We start from the raw sequence: 27,233 nt of genomic DNA, 5'->3' as shown, positions 1-27,233 counted from the left end.
TAAGGGTAATGGTGTCACTGACATTTTTCTAAATTAAATCTGCATGATTTAGTTGGAATCTGGCCTTGAACAAACGTCCTCCTGAATTGGCAAAGGGGCTTCCACAGGAAAGGTTCGGCATAGCTTCATTTCTCCACCAACACCGAATCCAACTTCCTCACTCATCGCATGCCCAAGGTCTACGGACAAGGCACAGGCATCTTCAGCTTTCATGAAACAGGTCTTTGTGTCATACAGTGATCCAGTACTAAGGGGACAAGAAAAACTACTAAACACAGTACGTCAGGAAATGAACGAACAACATGTACTCTAGATGAATTGTGCATTCGGTACATGAAAATGATACCTGCTTTACTGAGTTTTATTGGCATAAGTAATAATGTGCTACTCGCAGTGTAGCTGAATCAAAATTCCTGGGGGAAATGAAGATTTTTTAAATTGATCTGACCTCTACTACTGCACTAGTACATACCCTACGTTCATTTTTATACTGTGTTAATTCTCCCAGAGAATAACTTTTATGTTGATATTTTTTCCATTTTCAAGCTACATCAAAGTCCTCTCTAGGCCCCTCTGTGTTCCCAACTCTACCATCTGAAGTGCTCATTACAAATTCTCGTAAAGTACTGGTGCAAGTTATTTTCTGGATATTGTGTTATCCCCCTGCTTGTCTGGTAAAGTACTACATGGTTTAGATTCGATACTCATAGCAATTGTTATAGAATAATTAAGGAGCATATAGCAAATATTTAATTTGCCTGTATTCTCCTTGCCATCTCTAACTCGTAATGTTTCAGCAGGGTTAGTCTGTGGGCTACTTTTCCTTAATATTGTCACTGGATATCACTGATACACAACTGAATTAAAAAAGCATGACTTCCACTTTTGAAAACTGGATTTCTCTTGTCTTTTCCAGTTCTTTCTACAGTCAAGATGGGATCTGGGGAGCCAGCCAGGCTCTCCAAAAGCCATTCATTGTATTCCATTGTGAAATTCTTGTTGAAGAAATGAAGTAACCGCAATTGCAAGATGAAGTTGTGGTGTTGATTTATGAGACAGGAGAGAAGACTGGCATATTTCAGTTAATGGTAAAGCATCTCTCAGTGTTGTGCAAGGCTGGAAGTTGCTGTTAAATGACCTGGAAAAGATGGTGAGCAAGAAGTGGGAAAACAATTTACATCTGAAAACAAATTTTTGAAATTAGGTTAAACATGTTAGTATAGCAATTGCTACCCTCAAGCCTTTGGTACAGTTGCAAGTTTTTACAGTCACCTATGCTATCATCAGTTAAAAAAATGAATTCCTAAGCACATTAAGAACACAACAAAGTACGGGGATCTGTGTTATTGTTTATTCCACTACTAAGTTTCCTGATATATAATTTTCTGTTTGTATCTCAATTATAAAAAAAAAGTAAAAGTATGTTGAAGCCCAGTGCAGAGAAACTGCTTTCTCAGCAAACTCCATATTTTTCTTGAAAACTACAATTAATCTGTTCTGCAAATGCACTTTATTCTCTCAGAGGATTCCTGCACAGTTGAATTTTTTTTTTTTTCTATTATGTGTCTGGTTGTTTGATATTTAAATTTTGTCCCAGCCCTCATAATTCTCCCTTTTGATGATGTTTTACAATTTACACTCCTTTCCACTGACTTCCTGCAGAATATATTCCTATATTTAAAGGAGGCCCGTGGGACTCACGTCTTGTTGAAAGCTGAGCATTTGTCATACTTGTTTGTTGCTATGTTGTTTCCTTTTTTATTTGAAAATGTGAAACGCTGTGTTCCTAAGTAATTTCTGCCACGATCTAAGGCTTTTGTCCTAACTTAGTGTCCTTTTGAACTCATTTCTTTAAAGCCTTCGTCCCTAAAACTGTACTGCCGTTTCCCTCAGAGCAGAACGCCTCAGCTAGTTTTAAACACATCCATGGTCTCCATCTCTAACATTTAAATCTAGCATCATGGTGACACTAGAAGTGAGATTTACCTTTCAGTGTTTTAGTTTCTGTTAGCACCTAACTGCCTTAATCTCCAGACGGGATTTCCCTTCGGTGACTTCTTTGAGGTATTTTTTGTCATAAGGCTACTTTTTCTAGCAAAACATGCTGATTTCCCAAATTCAAAAATGAAAGCAAAAATACGTTTCCAAAAATATGGTACTTCAAATATGTTGGGGTTTTTTCTTCGTGAAAGAAGAAGGTTGTCTAGTTACTCTGAGATTATCTAGTTCTCTAAAAAGATAAATATATGTATATGAACACTGACAAAGTCTGGAAGCCAAATACAGGCCTGGCTTCATCTTGTTTTTTATAGAAGAACCCTCAAGAAAGAAGGTTGATATACATTTTTAGGCCTTTGTAATGCTGAAAGATTTAAAACTTTAATCACACAGGCATAGCTAATATACAGTCACTCTGCTGGTCAGCTCATGAAGGAAGGAGAATACGTTTTACAAGTATAAGCTACCTTATATCAGAGCTACATTAGAGGGTAATAACTGACCAAGCTGCATCAAGAAAATATCACACCTAGACAAAATAGTTATACTAATTGCAACGTAGAGTTCAAGCACTGGCTTAATTGTAGGAAGTGTTTGTACTGCTTGCTTGCGCTCAGACTCTAGTCTAGGACCAGGAGGAGCAAGGGGGTCTGGAGGAAACTCCTACCAGTCAGGGCTACGCCAAGCATTTCTGTTCATATAGAAGTGTAACTGTGGGGATAGGGGCCGTGAAACAGAAACTATAGAATCAGGTTGAGATAATTAGTTTGTAACCAAGGTAATAGGTGATGAAGCTAACTGACCATGGCAAGGTACAGTGCTGCTATGTTCCATGTACAGTCCCTACCAAACTGAACAATAGGTTTGGAGATATTAATCTTATGAAGTAAGTTGTTATGGACAGGTGCACCCACAGCAAGGATACTGCGCATGCCTGCATGAAGAAGGTCATCCAGCGGACACAGGTGCAAGACCACTGACGACCACCAGAGACCCTTGAGGACCACCGACTCAAATCACTGAGCATGCGTGACGGGGAGGAGAATATGGAAATGGATTCCAAGAAATGATTAGCATAGGACTGCCTTTTCTGAGAAAAACGATGAATATGTATGTTTTGATCCTACATAACCTGTGTGTTGGTGATCACCTGGCATGCACGTTGGGTGGAGCTATCCCCCGTGCATCCAGCGCTGCAATAAAGAATGCCTGTCTTTTAACACTACATTGGTGTTACGAGGTTTATTCCCGGATTTCGGTGACAGTTTTGGCGACCCAGGTGGGACACTGCTTTTGAACCTCGACGGATCCGTGGGATCGCAGGACCTCCAGCCGGCACCGGGGAATTCTCGGGGAGAACCTCCGATCCCCGGACCGAAGAGCTTTGAGCAAGACCCCTGGGAGAGGTAAAGGCATTCTCATTTAATTGAAGTATGTGAAGGTACCTTAAGTAAGGACCCCGTGGCTCCGGGACAGGCCCGTATCGGGAGAGACCCGTATCGGGACAGGCCCACGCCGGGACAGGCCCACACAGGGACAGGCCCACACCGGGACAGGCCCACGTTGGGACAGGCCCACGCGAAGAGCACGGGAGGCCTGCTCGTAAGGCGCGGTGAAAGCTGCGCAGAGTTGGGCTGGAGAGACGTCTCAGGTAAAAGTCTCTGCTAGGCGAAAGCCTGTGGAGCAGGGCCCAGAGGGGAGGGGAAGCCTCCAAGGTTGGGATTTCTGGTGGCAGGAGAAATCCCTGGGATTTCCGGTGGCAGGGGAAATCCCTGAGGGAGCTCTAACACGGGTTGGGGTCCCTCTGACTAAGTGCTTGTGATAGTGCACAATCACAACCACTAAGTCCCTGGGAGATGGGCACTTTTCCGAGTAAGAAACCAATCCCACGAAAAACACCACTGGGATGCATTTTGGAGCACTGGAAAGATCTGGGAAATGTTGATCCTTTGACTCGGAAACAGTTGATTGAATATTGTAATCATTGGTGGCCACTATACACTTTAGAAAATGGGGAAAAGTGGCCGGAAAATGGGACATTGCAATATAACACCATTTTGCAATTAATGTTATTTTGTAAGAGGGAAGGTAAATGGAATGAAATGGCATATGTAGATCTGTTTTTCACATTGCGAAATCATCCGGAATGACAAAGGCAATGTGAATTGGTTTCAGCTAGTTCTGTGGTAATGGCATTAAAGGGGCAGGAACCTGATAAAAATTTGGAAAAGGTTGCTCAGCTTATGATATTGGTAAATGATGTTTTAAATATGTGTTTAAAGAAGATGATGTTAAATTATTGGTTAAATATTGGATATTTTGTTGGAAGATACTGAAAGGAAAATGGTATTAAATACGGCCAGAAAACAAGTAGAAGGAGCTCATGCTCATACAAGGGACAGTGGACCAGAATTTTCCATCCACAAATCCTGAGTGGGACCCTAATCAGCCGGGACCCAGAGGGATGCTGACTAGATCTCAGAAGTGGATTTTGTTTGGTGATAGATATGCAATGCCAAAAGCAATTAAACCCCCACAAACAAAACCACAAACAAAAAAAACACCACGGAAGAAGCTATACAATTGGCCTCTATATTTATGGGACAATCAACCCTAGAAAAAACTCCAGAAAATGGAAGGGGCTGAGTCCAGAGACTTAGGTAAAATGCTTGAAGTAGCCTGGACTGTGTATAACAACAGAGAAAAAGAAAAAGAAGTCAGACAAATGCAAAGGGATGGAAAAATTCTGGCAATCTTGACTGAGAATAATAAATGTGTAAAGCGAAACTCAGCCATAAATCAGCAGAGGGTGTTGGTGCGACGGGGCGGAAAGAGAACTGGCCTTTCTTGAAACTGTTAAAATTTAAGCTGGGAAAATAGTAGATAAAACACATCAATTTTTGTACGTGCCCAAATGTCCGTTGCCCTTATTGGGACAAGATTTATTAAGCAAATTAGATGCACAAATAATTTTTAAAGATGGAGAAATCAGATTACTAATACCAGAATCAAAAGCCATAGAGGCGAGGGTGTTTATGTTACAGAATTCCTCCAAAGAAGAACAAATTCCAGAAGCGGTGGACAATGCAGTCACTCCCTTGGTATGGGCAAGTGAAGTTCCAGGATGATCCAAACTGGCAGAACCGGTAAAGGTGACTTTAAAACCTGGAGCCAAGCCGGTAAGACAAAAACAGTATCCTATTAAGTGGGAAGCCCGGAAGGGATTAGAAGAATTAATTACAAAATTTCTAGAGTATGGGTTGTTGGTAGAATGTGAGTCAAAATACAATACCCCTATATTACCAGTAAGGAAATCGGGAGGTAAGGAATACCGATTGGTTCAAGACCTGAGGGCCATAAATCAAATAGTTCAAGATATACACCCAGTAGTGGCCAATCCATACACTTTACTGACATCTTTAAAGGAGGAACATAAATGGTTTACTGTACTGGATTTAAAGGATGCCTTCTTTTGCATACCTCTGGGTATAAAAAGTCAAAGCATATTTGCTTTTGAATGGGAAAATCCAGCTACAGGACGAAAGATGCAACTAACATGGACTGTACTTCCGCAAGGATTTAAGAATAGCCCCACAATATTTGGAAATCAATTGGCAAAAGAATTAGAAATGTGGAAGAAACAGAATCAAGGACAAGGTATATTATTACAGTATGTGGATGACATTTTGATAGCAGCAAAAAGCAAAGAAACATGTTTTGAAATGACCATCAGTTTACTGAATTTCCTGGGCCAAGGAGGATACAGAGTTTCCAGAAACAAAGCCCAGATAGGGAAAGCAGCAGTGATTTATTTGGGATTTGAGATATCTCAAGGACAGAGACAATTGGGAAATGAAAGAAAAGAAGCCATTTGTCAGATCCCTGAACCTAACAGCCCAAAGGAATTGAGAGCCTTTCTGGGAATGATTGAGTGGTGTCGACTCTGGATTTTAAATTATGGACTGTATGTGAAACCCCTATATGAAGCCTTGAAGGAATCCAAAGACCGATATTTGATTTGGACACCTGAATGCCACAAATCATTTAAAGAACTCAAAAAGACATTGATGACAGCCCCCGCATTGGGTTTACCTGACTTAACCAAACCTTTTGAGCTGTTTGTTCACGAGAGGCAACATCTGGCCCTTGGAGTGCTGGCACAACGGCTGGGATCCTGGAAGCGACCAGTGGGATACTTCTCTAAACAACTTGACAACGTGAGTAAAGGATGGCCGGAATGTTTGCGTGCCGTGGCAGCGACAGTGCTGCTGATTCAGGAAGCCCGAAAATTAACCATGGGCCAAAAGATAGTGGTATATATACCACACATGGTTATAACTGTCTTGGAACAAAAGGGGGGTCACTGGCTATCCCCTAGCAGAATGTTGAAATACCAGGTTGTCCTATTGGAACAAGATGATGTGGAATTAAAAGCCACAGCAATTGTAAATCCAGCAATGTTCCTGACAACAGAAAATCCTACTGAGAAATTGGAACACGATTGCTTGGTAACTATTGAACAAGTTTATTCCAGCAGACCGGACCTGAAGGACGAACCTTTGAAGGATCCTGATCTGGAACTGTTTACGGATGGAAGCAACTTTGTGCAAGAGGGAAGGCGAATAGCCGGATATGCTGTTGTTACCACCGACAAGGTATTGGAGTCAGGAACACTACCTGCAAATACATCAGCGCAGAAAGCAGAATTGGTGGCGCTAAAGCAGGCTTTACAGATGGCAGAAGGGAAAAGGGTAAACATACAGACGGATTCCAAATATGCATTTGGGGTGATCCATGCTCATGGAGCCATCTGGAAAGAAAGAGGACTGTTATCAGCCCAAGGATCACCGATAAGGCATAAGGAGGAAGTTCTTCAACTCCTACAAGATGTGCAGAAACTGGATCAGACGGTAATCGATTGGCAGACAAAGCTGCAAAAGAGGCTGCAGGACAAGGTATCCTTGCACTAGTACCAGTAAAACAGATGAAAATTCCAAATTTAAAAGCAAGATACAGCAAACTAGATGAACAATTGGCAGAGCACTTAAAAGCATCTCAGAATATGGAAGGATGGTGGGTAACACCAGAAAATCAGGTAATAGTAACTCCACAAGTTATGTTAGAACTTGCAAAAGAGAAACATGAGCAGACGCACTGGGGTGTAGATGCTACGGTTACAAGTTTAAGAACATCTGTAATGTGTCTAGGATAGGAAAATATGAGTGGAAGTATTGAAAAGTGATTATTTCAAAACTTCCAAAGGGGGGAAATGTAACCGTGGGGATAGGGGCCGTGAAACAGAAACCATAGAATCAGGTTGAGATAATTAGTTTGTAACCAAGGTAATAGGTAATGAAGCTAACTGACCATGGCAAGGTACAGTGCTGCTATGTTCCATGTACAGTCCCTACCAAACTGAACAATAGGTTTGGAGATATTAATCTTATGAAGTAAGTTGTTATGGACAGGTGCACCCACAGCAAGGATACTGCGCATGCCTGCATGAAGAAGGTCATCCAGCGGACACAGGTGCAAGACCACTGACGACCACCAGAGACCCTTGAGGACCACCGACTCAAATCACTGAGCATGCGTGACGGGGAGGAGAATATGGAAATGGATTCCAAGAAATGATTAGCATAGGACTGCCTTTTCTGAGAAAAATGATGAATATGTATGTTTTGATCCTACATAACCTGTGTGTTGGTGATCACCTGGCATGCACGTTGGGTGGAGCTATCCCCCGTGCATCCAGCGCTGCAATAAAGAATGCCTGCCTTTTAACACTACATTGGTGTTACGAGGTTTATTCCCGGATTTTGGTGACAGAAGGGTCCCTTTCTTAACAAAGCAAGTTGTAGGTGAGAGAAAAAAATTGGCCTTTTAAAAGCAATTCAGTATCAACAGGCACTTTTAGAAACATTTGGGTTTTTTCTTTTTTTATAGATGGAGCAAACAGTAATGCGTATAGTTTAAGTCTCAGTTCAATAATTCTGTTATTTCTAATGCTGAAATAAGGAAAAAAGCACATTCTTAGTCATGTTAAAAGGACATATACAGCCACTTCACGGAAACTTTGTAGCACCTCCACCAATGGAAATTATAATTTTGATAGGGAAATTACCCTTTCCCCCACATACAGCCTCCCTATATGTCAGTTTGTACACGCTCATTAGGGACTCGGTAGAGTCTGGTAACTTGTTCTCCAAAGATTTGGTATGTACTCAACATGCTCAAGTGTAAATTACTGGGGTAGGAAAAACAAACAAAAACTTCAAACAAAACCCAACCAACCAACAAAACCCTGTATGGATGAAACTTGCATTTCCTATGCTGGAAATGATCCTTCTCCCGGGGTCCTCCTCCTCATCTAGCAGTTGATTCAGCAGGAAAGGAAACATTGGCTTTTTCTTCTTTTCAGAATAGCACCTCCTTAACATGGAATGTGGGAAGAGCTTAATCAGCAAACAGGTTTAACTAAGGAAGCTTTACAGAGCGTTAATGTGTATATTTGTGTCCATGTGTATGCATACACACACACACATTTTCTTTTTAGCATGTATTCAGCCACTTCGCTCTGCTTGTTGATACTTTCATGAAGGGATCATTCCGGTTAACTAAAATCAAACTGTGCAGGGGGAGAATTTTTATGTGATCTGCATCACAGCTAAAAGTGGAGGAGACAGCTCTTACAAACTCGGGATTCCCTGTCCTTGGCATCAGGATGAGACCCTGACCAAGTCAGTGTGAAATGTTTCACCTTTTCCTTGCAGTGGGCATGCCGAAAGATAATAAAAGAATCCCAAAGTGTAAACTTAAGGTTTATTTAAAAACTAAGATAACAAAATCAGAAAAAGATAATTTTGTGAAAAAAGAAAGCACAGAAGCAGAGAAAATAAATCACCTCAAATCAAACTTCCTCCTTTGTTAGGGATTTCCTTGTAAGCAGTGTTTGCTCCTTAGTCCTGTGACTTTCTGTGGCTTTCTGGGTTTGATGGACTTCATGTAGTTCCACAGTGGCCCTAGGGCAGCTTCCCTTTTTCTGTCACCTCTGATGCATAGTTGCTTGGATCTGCTGCTTGCTGAAGTCTTCAAACTCCCCCTAGGACCAGTGGCTCCCAGGGAAGAGAGATTTCTCTGCCTCTCACCTTCAGCAGAGCCCACCTGATCAAAGGAAAGCAGCTGGAATAGGAAAATACAAGGGCAGCCCTCCTCCAGACTGCTCCATAACACAATATAGAGCCCAGTAAATTGAGCACAAACAAATAGCCTCTCTAGCATAGCTTCCTCCTGAAATAATAATTTAGGTTCTGGTTGCTGCCATTGATATTATTCTGTTACAACTACATATTCTTACTTTGGTCAGTGGGGGAAATACAAATATGTTTCTAAAGAGTCCTGATGGATGAGGGCAGTGAGAAGTATTGCTTGTCTGAGGGACATCAAAATGTGCTTTGAAGTCAGAATAAGAGAGTTTTTTCCCTGTTTGATTCCATTTTCACTACCCTTGGCCACAACTTTCTGAGTAGATATTCTTTGATTAAGCAAAACCTTTTTTTTTTTCCTAATGAGAAAGCATGACATCACTATCACTTCATCAAGGAATTCACAGGGCTTTCTCTGTCCTGCAGATGAAGGAGAGATCCATGAATGGCACCATTTTAGGTGGGAATGATTCTGCCTCAAAGGACATGGTAAGAATGATAATCCTCATAGTCACAAAAGCCCCAGTGTCCCAAAAGCTGCTGAAGCACATTGGAAGATCTTTGGTAATATTCACTATTTGCTGATCACGTCTCTGCTCTACTGGTACCACCTGTTTCTGGTGTTGACTCTAACTTTTCTGTGCAGCAAAAACCTGAATGCATGATTTTCTTCTTTGGTCATTATCCAAGAAAAACAAGAGAGTCCTCTGTGTCGTCATTCTCTGTAGGTCACTCATACTTCTCACCAGATTCTTCACAGATAACTGTGGTTTTGATTTGACTATTTTCTGTCCAGTTGAAGCTATTATTGTGACTCTGTTTTTCAGGCTTGTGCTCTCTACTGCTCTTCCTCCTGTTCAGGGCTAGGTCTAAATCTGATATACTTTCCCTGACCTACATAGGACTAGTGGTGATTCTATGCACAGAGCTGTGGTGCAGGATCATTTCTGTTTTGGTGAATCACATTTTAGCCCCACAGGGTCTGGTATGCAGTGTGGTTTTTTAACAGAGACAGCTTTTTACAGAGTAAGGTTTATACACATTTGACTTTGTTCTGTCGATCATATCTATGACAAATGACAATGAGTGTGATTGCACTTTTCTAACAGGATATGCAATATAAATACGTGTTAATCTTTGCTTGTGGCTGCAGGGAAGAGCAGTGCATGGCAAGGCTTTGAAGTGTCTCGTTGTGCACAAGCAGGGCTGTGAATGTACAGGTATGTATGCACGTGCCTATGAGATATATGATCTGTTTGTGATCGCACCTATCACCGAGGTTGGACTCGTATCATCTAACAGTGGCTGCCTGAAAGTCTGGCATCTGGTATGAGCAAGTCACCCAGCTTCCTAATGTGTGAAAATACAAGCTCCTCTGGAGAGGGATCCATCCAGTCTCAGACACCCATCTTGGGAAAGAGCGTGCTAAGCTTTGCAAGGTCTCTAGAGGGAGCCTGTAAGAGTCCCTTTGACTAGATATTTAGACAGCTGAAGATAAATGAGGTAAATCCCATCTGCCATTCCTACAGGAAGCTGGGGATAACATTCCTGCCTGGACCTCTTGTTTTTAGCTCTCCTTCTGCCATTCTGAAACATCTGCAGCTTTTTCACACATATTTTGTGTTGTTATGGATCCATCACAAGATGCAGTTTGTACTTTGCCATATCCAATGACAGCGCAGGAATAGTAAGTAGTATCTCCTTCTATATTAAACCTGAACAGGCAGAGAAAGTCAGATTTAGTTGCATTCCTGACCTAGCTGGATGCAATGCAATCATTATCACTTCCATGAAAGACAGAGTGACTCCTGGACTTGCTGTTAAACTATATTATTGTCAGTGGGATTAGTGGGATTAGAAGCTGCCTTGTTGGAGTCTCCCCCACATTACTTTCTTCCCCAGGCTTCAACAAAAGTATATGGGCTATACTTTCCCATCCAGAGACCTTTCCCTTCTTTGGTAGCCTCCATTCAATGATGCTGACATCACACTCTCTCTCGTCCCTGCCAGGTATATCCTTACTTTCTCCACTGAACTCCATCTAGTCAGGTTCCTCCTTCCCCACCAGAACTACAGCTGTGTCCTCTCTTGCCATCTGAAGTGACATGCCTGTGTTCCCACGTCACTTACAGGCTCCCTTTGACTTGTCACAGGAATGTGCTGAAGCACCTGAATCTCAAGGAATCAGGTTGCTACAGATCACTGTACTCCCTGTTGTTAGCTCTGGGTTTTTTTTTTTTTTTTAACTGTTTCCAGACGTTGCATCACAGTGACTTGCTGGAATGAGCTTACATGCTTGTGTTATGTTCCACGTTGTTACTCCACTTCCACGTGTTCTCTCTCTTAGAGCGTATGAGACCAAGTAAGTAGTAATGACCTTCTGATTGTGACTGAAGATATTTCTAGAAAGGAAAGAAACAATGTTAATACATTAAAATTAGATTTTCTTCACCAGAGGTACACAGAAAACATAGTGCTAAATAGCCAACACAGAAAGTACAGTGTGCATCCAGCCACACCATCTCTTTCCACAGCTTCAGAGGCTGAGTTTTTCCATTTTTATTTAATCTCATCTCTCTTCCTGGGGCTTCTTAGGAATAGACTAAATAGAATAATACACCTGTGATACCATTAAAGCTATACATTGTAGTTAGCCAGGTATGACTTGATACCTGGAGATACTCTCCTATTCTGATTGTGATGAGAAAGCCTTTTCAAAGCAATGGCTCTCACAATGTCTGTTCAACTTGTTTGGTCTTGGTTTGTGTGCTAAATCTCTTTAAAACATAAGTCAGTTAGGCAGAGAGTTTGCTCCTTCCCATGGGAGCATGCCTGGCAAGAGAAGCTTCCAGATGCAAGACTTCAACCATCAAGATGCATCTTACTGTGGAGGTTTTTGCTACCATACAGAAGTGCTTGGTGTATATGTCTAGCAATAGATTATAGACCCCTAAAGACATCTAACATGAGAAGACACAAGTGTAACTCATACAGGTCAAGCAACCCTGGAAACAGCCCCATGAATTTAGATCTCACCAGTTCTTCCTCGTTGTCAATGATCACTAGGTCTGACTTCATCTTAGTACATATGTTACGGGAGGCATTCCAGTCTTTTTTTTCCATCTTTTCGGAAAAGAAGTAGCATCTTCCCTCATTTTTTTGCCAGTGTTGGGGGCAGCCTGCAGGAGGGAACAACAGGTGTGGAAAAATCCATGTTCACACTAACAAAATGATCCCATTACAAGGGAAAGGTAAGAGAGTAAGTTACAGCCAGAAAAGTACCTGTGTGGTTCTGCTCATTGTTTTCACCAGGCCTCCAGGGCTCCCTGCCAGTCTCCGTAGCTAATGCCAGCCCAAGAGTTACTGGACACAAGTCAGAGAAGTAGAATCACAGATAACGTTATCCTGCCTTCTAAATCTTTGCTCAGGAGATAAACAGAAATGGCCAGGGCAAACAGCAGCTTTCAGTTTTCAAAAGTTTTATTTGCCTGCTGCAAAATATGGCAATAATTATGCTACTGAAAGAAAGAACATTACTTTCCATTGCCAGGCAGGGTACCGGGAGGAAACAGGGACCTGGAAAGGGATGATTCAGGGAGACAGGGACTGCTTGATATAGCTTTGTTGGTTATCCAGCAGCTCTTAAACAGCAAAAGGGGATTGCACTTAGTTAAAATGCTAAGAATGGAGGGGTATTTGAAAAGCAGTACACACACATTGATCCATCATGCTCACTACAGTGCTATGATACCTAAGGGACTGTTATATTCATGTCCGTTCACCTAGCCATGGGCTCCTCTGCACTAGCATGAGAGAGTAATCAGTTCTGCCCTCTGGAACAGTAATGCCATGCTGACCAAGCACTGCTTTTAAATAAGATGAAAATGTGAAACGTCTCCGGCCTCGAGAGCTCATCCTATGAGTGTACAGGATTAGGTTGTTTATTCCTGAGCTGTCAGATTGTTTGTTTTTTTTCTTCTGAATAAAATCTAGACAGCCCCCCTGCCTCCCCTTCAAAGGCAATCTAGCAGGCTTCTGGAAACTGTTTTTTCAATGACAGAGGATTACGTACCTATTTTTGAGTGAGGTGAGCTGCTTGCAGCTGGATAATCTGGAAATAAGCATACAATTTCTGCTTTGAATGGCTGACCGTTTTGCCATACTCTGTCAGAGCTCTTCTGGACCTCTTGGCCCCCACCATCACCCCACACAGAATGCCTACTCCTCACCTTTTTGCTCCTCCATTGAAAAAAATCCAAAACTATAGTACCATACTATGGAGCAGATTTCCAAAGATCCTAACTCTGAAACTTAAGAAAAAATGCTCCACACGTTTTCAGCATTGCAGTAAATGTGGTGTACAGTATACGCGTAACTATAGCAATAAGAAATAAGAGCCCTCTTTGAAAGATCAGTGCCCAAGCCAATCTGTTCTTGGTTAAGCGTGCTCCCACACAGCTTGGAGTTGTGCTCATTGTCTGCTCCTACCCCAAACAACTGAGGTGAGATATTCATGCAGAGCACAGCTGTGCCCCAGCTGGAAGCTGGTCTAACGTTCCCCCAGGCCGAAATGAGACAACAGTGTTCAGACTACAGGCCAGTCAGCTTCACCTCCATCCCTGGAAAGGTGATGGAACAGCTTATTCTAAGGGTCATCAATAAGCGTGTGGAGGAGAAGGAGATTATCGGGAGCGGTCAACATGGATTCACCAAGGTGAAATCATGCCTGACCAATCTGATAGCCTTCTATGATGGCACGACTGGCTGAGTACATGAAGGAAGAGAGTGGATGTTGTCTACCTTGACTTCAGCAAGGCTTTTGACACCATCTCTCGTAACATCCTCGTTAGCAAGCTTAGGAAGTGTGGGTTGGATGAGTGGCCGATACACCAGAAGGCTGCGCTGCCATTCAGCGAGACCTGGACAGGCTGGAGAGTTGGGTGGAGAGGAACCATATGAAATTCAACACGGGCAAGTGTAGGGTCCTGCTAATAAATAGTGCTAATAAATACAGAGTCTGAGTGCCTTTTTTTTACTGGAATCATAATGAGTTTGCATCTCCTAGTGCAACACAGTTGTTGAACTACTCTTTTACAAATTGCTGAAGTATGAAATGTAAAAGCCACTATAGACTTCAAAAACACACTGCCTAGGAAGTCCTACTAATCTACATTTCTTTCCTGATAGCAAGCAAGAACGAGACTTTTGGAGTTGTGAGAAAAAAGTTTCTCTGTAGCACCTAAACCCAAATGCTGGCAATGTATAATACTATTTTAACGTTTGCAATTCAAAGATCAAAGTTGATCAATAAAAGTCTAATTTTGTGAAGACTAAATTGTATGGTTTGCCCTGTTCCTTTTAGGGATTAACTTCCGATATATTGGTATAGGGAAAGTGAGTCTTAGATATCACTGTAAAACAAAACAAAACAAAACAAAACAAAACAAAACAAAACAAAACAAACAAGGAAAGATGTCTGTCTGGACATTTGAAAACAAATGTTCTTAAAGCTCTGGTATGTAGAATTACATTCAAACTTGTATACAGAGATGCACAAGATAGAGTACGCATTATATTTTATAGAGTATTAAAACAGATAATCATGGTGGAAATAATGAAGTTAAAGCTGGGGATTGAGAAGTTGAAGAAGCAACGACATGTTTGGAAGAGGGGGAAACAGAATTTACTCTTCAGGAAAAGTTCTCAGAAACATTATATGAACAAATGTCAGGGAGAAGATGAAGAAGCTGGGTTTTGCATATAGCCTGAGCCTGTGGGTGGAAGCTTGAACTACTTCTTGCAAGTTTACCCTGAAGTCCTTAGTATATAATAGTACCAAATACTGGTACTAAAACTACCTAACATATTTTTAAAGCATATATTTCTATGAAAAATTAGAAATGAATACATACTGGTATGCATTACAAAAATGAACACGACCCTACTAATTCTCCTACTGGACAGAAATCAATTTACAACACACAAATGGTGGGTCCAGATTTTCTCCTGGAATATTGTCACCTTTACCTCTGAAATCTGCCTGAGAGATTCAGACAGCAGCATTACTGAAAATGGTTCAAAGGCACCGAAACCTAACAAAGTAACAATGTGGTATTTTCTAACTGGAGCAACTTAACACTGAGTTTTATCGTGCTTTAGTCATATGCTAATTGGAACATTAAGGATTTCTTTGCCTTTTACCGAATCCCTAGAGCAACAAGGAAAAATAAAACAGAAAAATCTGTTTGAAATCATATGTTTTTCATGCATATATGCATTACTATGCATATATCTTGAGGCTGGATATCAACTCCTGGTTTCAGAAAAGAGCAAATTTAATTCATATGAAGACGCATTTGAAACAAAGTCAGATCGGCCTGTTCTTGCAAGACCAGCTCATGAACTGCAGGGCCAATTTTTTTACTTACTGGCAGATAAATTTTTTCTCCAGAAAAAAAAGAAAATAATATGACACTAGTATAAAAATCATAAAAATTTTTGGTCAGGTTCCGCTGAGTAAAATTGTGGTCATTTTAATGAACAGAAATGTTCTATGCCTTCTGGCTTATAGACCTCTTGTATGATGGAGCAATATCAAGAGGTGACAGTTTAGTTCATTTAAACAAGCTGTTCATCAACAACGGTATATTTGGCAAAACAAAACAATATAAAAAACTCATTAAGTCTTAGAAATAAAACAACCAAAATGGCAACAGTGAAAACTATGCTATTGAAATTAAAAACTAATTTGATTTAGTTTCTCAGGTGTCGTGGTTTTCGGCTGGGATAGAGTTAATTTTCACACAAAGCTGGGAGAGCACAGACAGGACAGCTGACCCAAAGTAGCCAAAGGGATGTTCCATACCATATGACATCATGCTCACTATATAAGGGGAGGAGCTGGCCAGGGAGGAGGGGTCACTGCTCGGAGATGAGCTGGGCATCAGCCTCTGGGTGGTGAGCAAATTGCATAGTGTATCACCTGTTTTGTATATTCTAAGTACTGTTGTTGTTATTTTCCTCTTCCTTTGCTGTCCTAGTAAACTGTCCTTATCCCAACCCACGAGCTTTACTTTTTTCTTCTGATTCTCCTTCCCATCCCACTGGTGGGGGGAGGGGTGAGAAAGCGGCCGAGTGGTGCTCAGCTGTCAGCTGGGGCTGAACCACAACATCAAGCTTGATCTAGATCTCAAGTCTCTTAGGAGTATTTTTTTGGTTCACTGAGGCAGTACTGAACCCAACAAAGTAACTATAACTGAAACAAGTCTAATGACTCCTCATTCAACTCTTGATTTAAAGCTCTATTAAATGCTGGTAATTTCACCTTGTTATGTTGTGTTTTTTAAAATTTTGCCCTTCCTATGGTATTTTACATTTTATAAAGGTCAGAGCACTATCAGACATCTGTCATTTACTCTTTGCCTTGAAAAAGAGAAAACAATTACCTTCCCTAACCCTATTTTTTAAGTTCCATGGATCAAAGGTTTTGGCATGTCTTCACAAAGAGTTTCTCCATGTGCATCTCTGGTGGCAAACTCTGGGACTGGAGTGTGATTGATTGTGGAAACGTCTTAAGCTTGCTCAACTATCAAAGGATGAAAAGAAACAAGCAACCACATCTGAAATTTAAAAATGATTCCTTGAAAATATTCAAAGGAAAGTACCACATGACTCAATTAAATTTTGTATTTTTTTTTAATGGCTCTAAGAATACTTTCTTTCTAAAAAAATTATCTTTTTATGTATTTCAAAGATTGTTATGAACCTAGTGATATATATGCAGAGAGACCTAGTGCTAGGCTTTTATTTGAGTAAGGTGTAAACATATTCCTTTAAGTTGTGACTTAGCCACCTCTTTCAAATGAGCCTTTATTCATATTTATTTAAAGATTTTTGGTATTACGGACATCTTGGTGACATGATACAAGATCATCACCTTGAAATATTCTCACAGATAACAATCATAATACTAATAGACATTATCTAATCTTGACTTGTTTCTTTAAAATGTTTGTATAATGAATTATTTATTGTATGAACATTGTCAATTTTTTAATTGGATTTTGGCTTTTTTTCCTTTTGGAATTTTAAACTTTCAAACCGCTTGACCGTTTTACAGATTTCCTCTTATGGCCACAGTTGGCTAAAAACTACTGTCCTGTGCCTTCAAACTAGCCTTTTGTTGCTACTGGTTTTGGATGTCATGACTTAGATGCCAGTCAGTGGGTGAAAGTCACAAATTAATTGCAGTTATTACATTTTTTAGCAGGACTTACACAGGAGTATCAGACACACTGCTAAGACCAGTAGGAGGATTATCACAGCAACCAATACAGTGACACGTGTTCTGGAGCAACAGCTTTTACCTACAGATAGGCAGAAAAAAATAAAGATTAGGGGAACAACTGGAAAAGGAACCCTTTGTCTTCATTCAAAGATGCCCTTTTCGGGCTCACACTGAGAGAACTCTTTCAAGTTAGACAAAGCCCTTTGGTGCTGTCCCTGCAGGTGTTTGTTCTTCTTGTGATAGATACACTGCGGACACATTCTTTTTTCCATCACAGACATTCAACCTGAACCCTTCTGCCACTGCCTTGAATGCTTTGATAAATTCTGCTGTACTTGATACTAGAGTTAAGTGCTCACTGGGATCTGCCTTCTCAAAATACTATGAAAGCAAAACCCAATCAACCTACTAGATAAAGGTCCTGCCATGTTATACTCCTCAACAAAGCAAATTTTTCAGAGGAGTTGAACTATTTCTATTTTTATTGTTGTTTATGGACTTTTGTTCAGGATTTACTTCAAGGGGATCCTTGCACTATTCATTAGTCTGCCAACTCAGTGGATACTGGCTGGGTGATATAGAGCACAAGCAGGTCCAAGAGGGGACAAATAATATGTTCAGTGGCTGACTGGACTCGTCAGACACTGAATTAAAAGGTAAAAGAGAGCTTTCCAACTCTTCCTGCTTCATATATCTGCTAGACTATTTACTTACTCCTTCTGCTGTCTTTGAAGTTCGTGGTGTCTGTAATGACAGCTAGGATCTGAAAACCAAATTGAGGTTTTTTGCTGCTACTACCCCTGCTTTGTAAAGTAAAGTTTTAGGTAAATGAGGAAGTCACCCTAAATATTCATCCTAACTGCGGTCAATATCTGGTCTGTTCTGTCTGGTAACCTCATTTTCACACCTACTCGTGCATTACTATTTGAATTACTAAAATGTTAAGGAGCTGTCATACTTAGTATAGTATTAAACTAAGCTGATTTTAAAGCAGTCTTTAAAAGAAGGTGGCACTCAAGAAGAACTCCGTGCTGTTAAGTTTTCTGCCTGAGGAGTTTTGGTCAGGAAATGGTTGCACCCTGAAAACATGTCGATTGCACTAATCAACAGATCTATTTGATATGTGCAAATTATCTACTGATGTATTAGTCCATGTGGTTACCAACAAGAATGGGAAGGGTGGAGAGAAGTTTTAGTGGCAAAATGGAAGCTCGTAGGTAGGAAGTAGGTGACCAGGTGGCAATTCCAGAAATGAGCCCAGTACGCTCTGCAGGACTGGAGGGAGAAATGAGAAGGCAGCATTGTAGCACCTGGCTGAGAAGATGGAGTAAGGATCCAGATTTCTAGTTCTTCAGGAATTTGGGACACATCTGGTGCAGAGTGTCCAAACACTCTGGAGGAACAGATTTCATCTTAACTATAAAAGAGTCAAGCTGCTGGACATGATATCTAGAAGGTTTTAAGTAACTTTTAAAATTAATAAGAGCAAGCTGGCAGGGCGTGAAAGTTGTAAGTAACTCTTAAAATGAGGAAAGAGAAGCTGACATGGGCTATAGAGCAGTTTAGGGTGATATTACCATTATGTGTGACTTGAAAACCACTCCTCAGGAGAAGGAAATGTCAGACTGTAGAAACAGTCAAGCAGAAAATGCAAAACTGACTGTCATTTAAATAAAGTGCTAAGAGGCAAACAACAGCTATGGCACACTTGCTTCTACACATATACGAGAAGTCTGAAAAATAAGACTGGAAGACCTGGAATGTCCCACCCAAGACTAAAATACTCAGATGTCAGGTACCTGAAAATGGGTGGCTTCTGCCACCTGACATACCAATATGCTATGTATACGAGGAAGTGGTTAAAAGGAAGAGTCATCATAGTACTAGACTACATAAGGAAAAATAGAGTGCTAATGGGTAAAAGATGGGAATTACAGGAAGGAGCTGAAAAGGACTGCTAAGAAAGAATGAAATCCATGCAGGCAGACTATATACTATTGAAGGATAACATCCTGGCAACACATGGCCAATACAAAACACCTGCTAAGAATGATCTGGGAACAGGCAAAAGGCAGTTGACACAGCTGTTAGAAGCAGATGGTAAACTTTCCATAGCGGTAGACATTAAATGAAGAAAATAGAGAGTCTCACAAACCCTGGGAGATCAAAGATTACCTATAAGAAAAAACAATTGGGCAGAAAAGAACTTGAGAAGGAAAAGACTTCAAACATGTTTTCGAACACATGTTTCAAACACATTGTGTCTTCAAACATCAAGAGATGCTGGAGGTCTGTAGGCCAGTAGATGGTAGGCTATCCAGGAAGCATTCAGAAGATAAAGACGTAGTAGAGAAGCTAAATTAATCCCTCATATCAGGGTTGACTGAGTGAGAACTGGGTAGATCTTCCATTTCAGGGCAGTTCCTTATGAGGAGCCACATGAACTGGAAGATGTATAGCCCAAATAAAAAAAATGGATATATGTGGTGGGTTGACCCTGGCTAGAGGCCAGGTGCCCACCAGAGCCGCTCTCTCACTCCCCTCATTCACTAAACAGGGGAGAAAAGGCATAATGAAATGCTTGTAGGTCAAGATAAGGACAGGGAGAGATCACTCACTAGTTATCGTCACGAGCAAAACAGACCAAACTTAGAGAGGGAATTCATCTAATTTATTACTAGGCAAAACAGAGTAGAGGAATGAGAAAATAAAATCAACTCTTAAAACACTTCCCCCCACCCCTCCCATCTTCCTGGGCTCAACTTCACTCCCGGCTTCAACCTTCCCCCCCTCAGCGGCACAGGGGGACGGGGAGTGGGGGTTACGGTCAGTTCATCTCACGGTGTTTCTGCCGCCTCTTCATCCTCAGGGGGAGGACTCCTCTCATCGTTCCCCTGCTCCAGCATGGAGTCCCTCTCACGGGGTGCAGACCTTCAGGAGCAAACTGCTCCAGCGTGGGGTCCCCCATGGGGGTCACAAGTCCTGCCAGCAAACCTGCCCTGGCGTGGGCTCCCCTCTTCACGGGTCCACCAGTCCGGCCTGGAACTTGCTCCAGCGTGGGCTTCCCACGGGCCGCAGCCTCCTTCAGGTGCCTCCACCTGCTCCGGCGTGGGGTCCTCCACGGGCTGCAGGTGGAATCGCTACACCCCCTCATCCTTCCTCCATGGGCTGCAGGGGGACAGCCTGCTTCACCATGGCCTTCACCACGGGCTGCAGGGGGATCTCTGCTCCGGCGCCTGGAGCTCCTCCTCCCCCTCCATCTGCACTGACCTTGGTGTCTGCAGAGTTTCTTACATCTTCTCACTCCTCTCTCCGGCTGCAAAAGCTCGCTCTAAGTGTTTTTCTACTTCTTAAATATGTTATCACAGAGGCGCTGATTGGCTTGGCCTTGGCCAGCGGCGGGCCCGTCTTAGAGCCGGCTGGCATTGGCTCTGTCAGACACAGGGGGAGCTTCTAGCAGCTTCTCACAGAAGCCACCCCTGTAGCCCCCCCCACTACCAAAACCTTGCCACGCAAACCCAACACAATATACTAACAAATTCCAAGAGACATTAGGTGTGAGATAGCTGGATTACTACTGTCATTTTGTAATCCCACTTTTAAAGCTGTCTTTGTACCCAGAGACTAGAAGGTAACAGATCTAATGTGAATTAAAAAAAAGTTCTAGAGGAGATCTGTGAACCTCATGTCTACTGTCCTGACTACATAGTCACAGAATCATTTAGGTTAGAAGCAATCTTTTCAGATCACCTAGTCCAATTTCCCTGCTCAAACAGTATCAGCTAGAGCAGGTTGTTCAGGACCATGCACACTCAGGCTTTGAATATCTCCTGGGATGAAGATTCTACAACCCTATGCATTTGGAATTATTCAGAAGGAAAGCAAACAAAAATCAGGGATGTTTTGTCTGCCACATGGTTTTATAAATCCATGATTCACCTCTACCTTCAATGGAGCATGCAGTTCTACTATCCCCATTTCAAAAAGCTTATAAGAAAAGGTTCAGAGAAGGGAAGCAGTAAGTGGCTGTGCAGACTAGGGTTCTGCAGTATGGAAAGGAGATGACTAAGAAGAAGCTATGTCAGAGTTATATGAAATTCTGAGTGTCATGGAGACCTTGGATAGGGTTTGGCTGCTTATTGTCTCTTTCAGGGAACATCAGCTGAAACTAATAGACTAGTTCAGAGTAAAAAAATGCAGCTGTTTCTTTGTGTGATGTTAAAATGAACTGTGGATTCCCTCATCGAAAGCCATTATAGAAATCAGGTCCGTATATAGAACCAAGGGGAGACTGGGCAAGTTTGTAGAAGAGAAATCCACTGAGGGTATGTAACTAGAACCACAATCTCAGCAAGTCCCTGAGTAGATGCATGCACGTGAAAGTATTACAGGAAGGTATCATATACACCTACCCTCTTCTTATTCAACTCTAGTTGTTCACTTATGCCCGCTGTTGGAGACAGGAGGCTGGGCTAAGTGGTTTCTTGGCCTGGCCCAAAATATCGTTGTGTTCCTATACTAGTGAAGCCAACAAGTGTTTAGTTGCATATAACACAACACATCAACTGCCCCCTGCTCTGACTATGTAAAGCAGACAATTATCTTCCTGTCTCCCATACGGTTTGATATCACTGCATTTTTGGAAAACAGGGTACTGCCTCCTCTCACTGTTTAAATTCATATCAATTTAGTAGACAGCTAAAAACTCACCAGACGACGTATAGCTAGCTGCAGCATTTCTGTCTAGGGATTGCACTTTCACTTCTGCGTATATAGAACCTAAAACCAGGCAAAAATAACAGAGGAAGATGAGAAACAACTTAAATGGAACAAAAATGACTGAAATTATGAGAAATGCTAAACACATGACAGCAATTGATTTATGTAACTCTATTTAACTATGCTGAAATAATATTTTTCTCCATTGCATTCACACCCTAGAAGACTTGCTATAGGCAGAAACAGATCAGGTTTATTTTCAGTGCAGACAATAACAAAGGAGATATGGGCATGGGCACACACGTTTTAAATCTAAACAGAAGCAGATAAAAATGTCTAAGGTTGTCTGATTGTCTTATTCAATTCACATGCATGTGTGAGTGGTGAGAATGGCTACAACGTCAAAGTAAACCTGAAAACTGCAGACTACGCTAAATTTGAAGGGGTTACCAGTTAATGATAAGATGGTGAGAAAAGAGAAAACTATTCTAACATCTGCAGATAATAAATACAAACAAGTATGGAAGAAAGCATGTGGGGAAGGAAGGAACAGGGACACATAAAAAGGGGCTAGAAAGTAAGAAATATGATGTTGCAATTTTGTAAAACATTCAAAGTCATCCTGATACACAACACTGTCCCCCTTTGTTTCTATCACCATACAGAGTTAATGTCTTCTATGAGTTTAAGTGCATTCTTCTGGCTTATGGAATTAATTTCATTCCTTTGTGAACACTGCATTTGATCCAGGGAATCCACTATCAAATAGAAAATAGCAAACTGGAGGAAAAAAGAAAAGAAGCCAGAAGCCAGTGTTTGAGCTCTTTTCTGTAAGATTTGCGTAATCACTGGGAAATACTGTGCATAAAATAAGTGAACACATAGAAGAAAAAAGTTGATAGGGGTTTTCCAGAAAGGCACAAGCAGAGAAACATAAAAATGCTATTGAAATTGTATTAAAAGTGTAAGTAGGAGTACATGGATTAAATTATAAGGAAAATGGAACTTTTAATCAGATGGCATCTCTTGTGGCTGCCTGTTAATTTAGCTGTGAAGTAATCTGTTGAAAAAGGTGATAGAAACCCTGTTTCTTGGGGCATTAGAAACTCCAGCCATCTCAAAATAGATGCCAAGGGATCACACTTTATGCAAAAGACAAGCACAGGATGGCAAGAAATAGAAACTAGTATTTCTGTCAAAGGGATAGTAAGGTTAAAAAGAAAGGGAAGAAAAAACAAAATTAAACAAAAGTTTATGCAATAATTCTTAGTGCATTAAAGATAGATAAATTTTAGGTTAGAATTTTGCAAAGTTATTTATACTAAATCAAAATAAATTTGTCTATGAAACATTTTATGCTTTACTTATTAAACAAGTAGTTTGTACAGACAAAGTCAGGAGGAAAAAGCCCCAAAGCAAGGCTAAGCAGGCTGTGCGTGAGACTGCTTCAAACAACAGAAACATTAGGCACTCAATCTCCTGATTGATTTCCTGTAGGATTTGCTGCCTGAGAACGCGCCTGGTGCAGGGCCAATTGATATTCAGCTATGGAATAGTCTCCTAAATTGATAGAAACTGCTCTTAATACCACACAAGAAACTCTCCCTCACACTTGTGCCTTAACAAATGAAAAGTACACTTTATAACAATCCCCCTTTTTTTTGTTAAAAAACTTGCATAGACACCCCACTTGTGCATTTTTCATGGCATTGGCCCTCACATTTCCTTCATTTACTTTGGGGCTTTGGTGCTCCACAGCACTCTTTCAAAATAGTGGAAGGGAGGCTCCAGAGTACAAAGAAAGCTCAGTGCAGACCGATTAACCTACCTTGGACATCAGTGATCTTCTGTAGTCTGGGCCTGCTTGAGTCAGTCAAATTCAATTCAGCGTAAATGACATTTTCTGACATACTTGCTCCCCCTTCTTTTTGACTCTTGTTGCTGTTCTAAAAATGGTACTCTGGACTGAGGATGATTCATAGCTCCCTCCCCCCTCTAACCTTCAGCAGGAAGTTCCTTCTTTCTGTCACACAGAAGCTTGTAATAAGAAGGGAAACCTACTTCTAATTGATCTTTTGATAGTAGCATCTTAAATGTAAGGTTGTAGCCTTGATGTTGGGAAGTCGTTGTGGCATTAGTAGTATTTTGAGTTTCCAAATCTTGACACTCTGTCCTCCCTGTCTCCCTTTGTATTTTGAAAAGAAAATCTTTATTCCATGAAATGGAAAGGAGAAGAAAGGTACAGAGATTTGGAAGTCAGAGCAAGGAATCAGAGTGAATGTCTCAGGGTGGACCCATGGCACATCATGGGGAGCAGCCCTGTGGAGTCCAGAAGACAGCGCTCTCAAAAGCAGACATCTGAAAGCATGATGCGTTTGCCCCTGATCCATAGAGGAATGTACCCAACGCTGTAAAAACAGGACCCTGCCAGACTTTAGGGCTCTGTCATGTGTCTGCAGATCTTCTAAACCAGAACCAAGCTGACTTGCTGTGTCCTGAAGAATGTGGGTTTTGTGCAGCTCAGAAACATGTTCTTCCCATCTGTAGGTAACTTCTGATGGCAAATGGGGATTCATAAAGTGTGATTGTCCAGCTTGTTTTCAGAAGGGCAAAAGGTGCTTAGTATGCAAAGGCAGAAGCTAGAAATGACTAGTCTAAACTAGACAAGCCCTAGGCTTTCCAGGTTTTTAATTCCCACATGACTAATGCTTTCACAGAGGGGGAGGTGGCAGCTATGTGGACACTGTGATGTGAATGATTGTTAGAGGAAATATCCTAGCTCATAACAGCATTTACCAATTGAAAATGCCAGATATAGCTTTTGCACTGAGAGCAGCTGTAGTCTGTCAGGAGAAGCCCAATCACCTAACCTGATCTGATGGCTGACAGCAGCTCAATGTGAGCCAGCAGTGTGCCCTGGCAGCCCACAGGGCAAACCACATCCTGGGGTGCATCAAACACAGCGTAACCAGACGGTCAAAAGAGCGGATTATTCTGGTATATCCAGCCTTGGCACCTCCTCACCTTGAGTACTGTGGGCAGTTCTGGGCCTGTTGTGGTTTTACCCCAGCCGGCAGCTCAGGCCCAGGCAGCCACTTGCTCACCGCCCCCCCGGCAGAATGGAGGAGAGAATCGGAAGGGTAAAAGTGAGAAAACTTGTGGGTTGAGATCAAGACAGTTTAATAGGTAAAGCAAAAGCTGCGCAAACAAGCAAAGCAAGACAAGGAATTCATTCACCACTTCCCATGGGCAAGCAAGTGTTCAGCCATCTCCAGGAAAGCAGGGCTCTGTCATGTGTAATGGTGACTTGGGAAGACAAACGCCATCACTTGGAACGCCCCCCCCCCCCGCCTTTCTTCTTCTTCGCCCAGCTTTATATGCTGAGCATGACAACATATGGTATGGGTATGGGTATCCCTTTGTTCAGTTTGGGTCAGCTGTCCCAGCTGTGTCCCCTCCCAACTCCTTGTGCACCCCCAGCCTCCTCACTGGTGGGGCGGTGTGAGAAGCAACAAAGGCCTTGGCTCTGTGTAAGCACTGCTCAGCAGTAACTAAAATATCCCTGTGTTATCAATGCTGTTTTCAGCACAAATCCAAAACATGGCCCCATACCAGCTACTACGAAGAAAATTAACTCTATCCCAGCCAAAACCAACCCAAGGCCCCACAATTTAAGAAGGATGTGAAGGTCCTTGAATGCATCCAGAGAAGGGCTGGAAGAAATGTCCGCTGAGGAGTGGCTGAGGACTTTGGGCTTGTCTAGTTTGGAGAGAAGGAGGCTGAGGGCTGACCTCATGGCTCTCTACAGCTTCCTAAGGAGGGGAAGTGGAGAGGGAGGTGCTGAGCTCTTCTCCCTGGGATCCAGTGACAGGACATGTAGAAACAGCTCAAAGCTGTTTTTTTTTTTTTGTCAGAAGAGGTTCAAACTTGACATTAGGAAACATTTCTTTACCAGCAAGGTGGTCAGACACTGGAATAGGCTTCCTAGAGAGGTGGCCGATGCCCCCGGCCTGTCAGTGTTCCAGAGGCATTTGGACAATGCCCTTCATAACACGCTTTAACTTTTGGTCAGCCCTGCAGTGGTCAGGCAGTTGGACTAGATGATCGTTGTAGGTCCCTTCCAACTCAAATAGTCCATTCCATTCCATTCCATTCCACTCTAAAGCCTCCTGCCCTACTTGAATACAAGGGAAGATGAATGTCTCAATACTACCAGCCTTGCTATGACTTAGCTATACTGTGATTGAGAAGGAATGTGATATATTCCCACAAGAATTTGAAGGGGAAAATGTTTAGTAAGAGTTAAGATCATGTTAGTAAGCACAGCACAGCGATCTCATTTTTTATTTGGGACATAACTCTGAGTTGCGTCTGGATGATTATTTTGGAATCTCAGGGATTCTCTTCATAAGCTTGCTTTCAAGGCAAATATTATTGTTTTTCTGTCCATGCTTCAGTTTTAGCCAAGATAATTACTAGCTAATAAATGTTAATCAGCCCAGTGAGGAAGGAATCCACTCTGATGGTTAGTTACCCTCCTAATCACTCTGGGGTTTGATGCTGGTTTTTAAAGTCTGAGGGTGATTTTACCTGGTGTACTAATTATTGTCAAAATAAGCAGATACTCTGCCTTGGGGAATGTGGGGAGAGAATTTATTGAAAAGTACCAGTATGAAATTTGAAATTTGGAAGAGTCAGTATAATGACAAAGGACATAACTATCATCGGATTTGCTCTTCTAATTGTTGTGTATACATTGGGGAAAATATAAGAAAAGAGAACAGCAGATGATTTAGCTTTTGTAAAATTGGAATTCATAGGTTTGCACAGGTTGTGTGTTTTTCAGTAAAAAAGTCACTGCCTCATTATTACCTGGCAATCAGCAGGTAAATTCCCTGCCATGCAGTCATTGATGGATATGGCAGGACCAGTTTTAGAATCAATCACATTATTTAATAACTAAGGTGCCTAGTTTTCTATACTGACCTAAGTACAGGGAGTATGTAGATAGTTTGAGACTAGAG

General features: G+C 41.7%; 1 protein-coding gene across 7 annotated transcripts; it reads right to left on the bottom strand.

The window, feature by feature from the left end:
* Nucleotides 1-437: 437 nt before the first annotated feature.
* LOC129201495 (C-type lectin domain family 5 member A-like) lies at nt 438-24,164 on the bottom strand. 7 transcript variants are annotated; one of them, XR_008575424.1, is made up of 9 exons: nt 24,038-24,164; nt 22,201-22,269; nt 17,480-17,569; nt 13,276-13,314; nt 12,486-12,566; nt 12,240-12,382; nt 11,496-11,605; nt 8,903-10,918; nt 1,042-1,138 (listed from the first exon to the last, which is right to left on the bottom strand). XR_008575424.1 is itself a non-coding variant. In XM_054812893.1 (8 exons), exons 1-8 carry the CDS (start codon nt 24,117-24,119, stop codon nt 973-975), a joined length of 780 nt encoding a protein of 259 aa, XP_054668868.1. In that variant the 5' UTR covers nt 24,120-24,164; the 3' UTR covers nt 438-972. The 7 variants fall into 7 exon arrangements, 6 of the variants coding, with proteins under 6 accessions (XP_054668868.1, XP_054668871.1, XP_054668873.1 ...); XM_054812893.1 differs by lacking the exon at nt 8,903-10,918 and having other exon boundaries at nt 438-1,138; XM_054812895.1 differs by lacking the exon at nt 1,042-1,138 and having other exon boundaries at nt 8,814-10,918.
* Between the last annotated feature and the right edge of the window lie 3,069 nt (nt 24,165-27,233).

This window comes from Grus americana, chromosome 1 (genome assembly GCF_028858705.1).
Source record: "Grus americana isolate bGruAme1 chromosome 1, bGruAme1.mat, whole genome shotgun sequence".
Taxonomy (NCBI): Eukaryota; Metazoa; Chordata; class Aves; order Gruiformes; family Gruidae; genus Grus; species Grus americana.
Note: the sequence above shows the minus strand (reverse complement) of the source record. Positions and strands in the feature narration are given on the sequence as shown.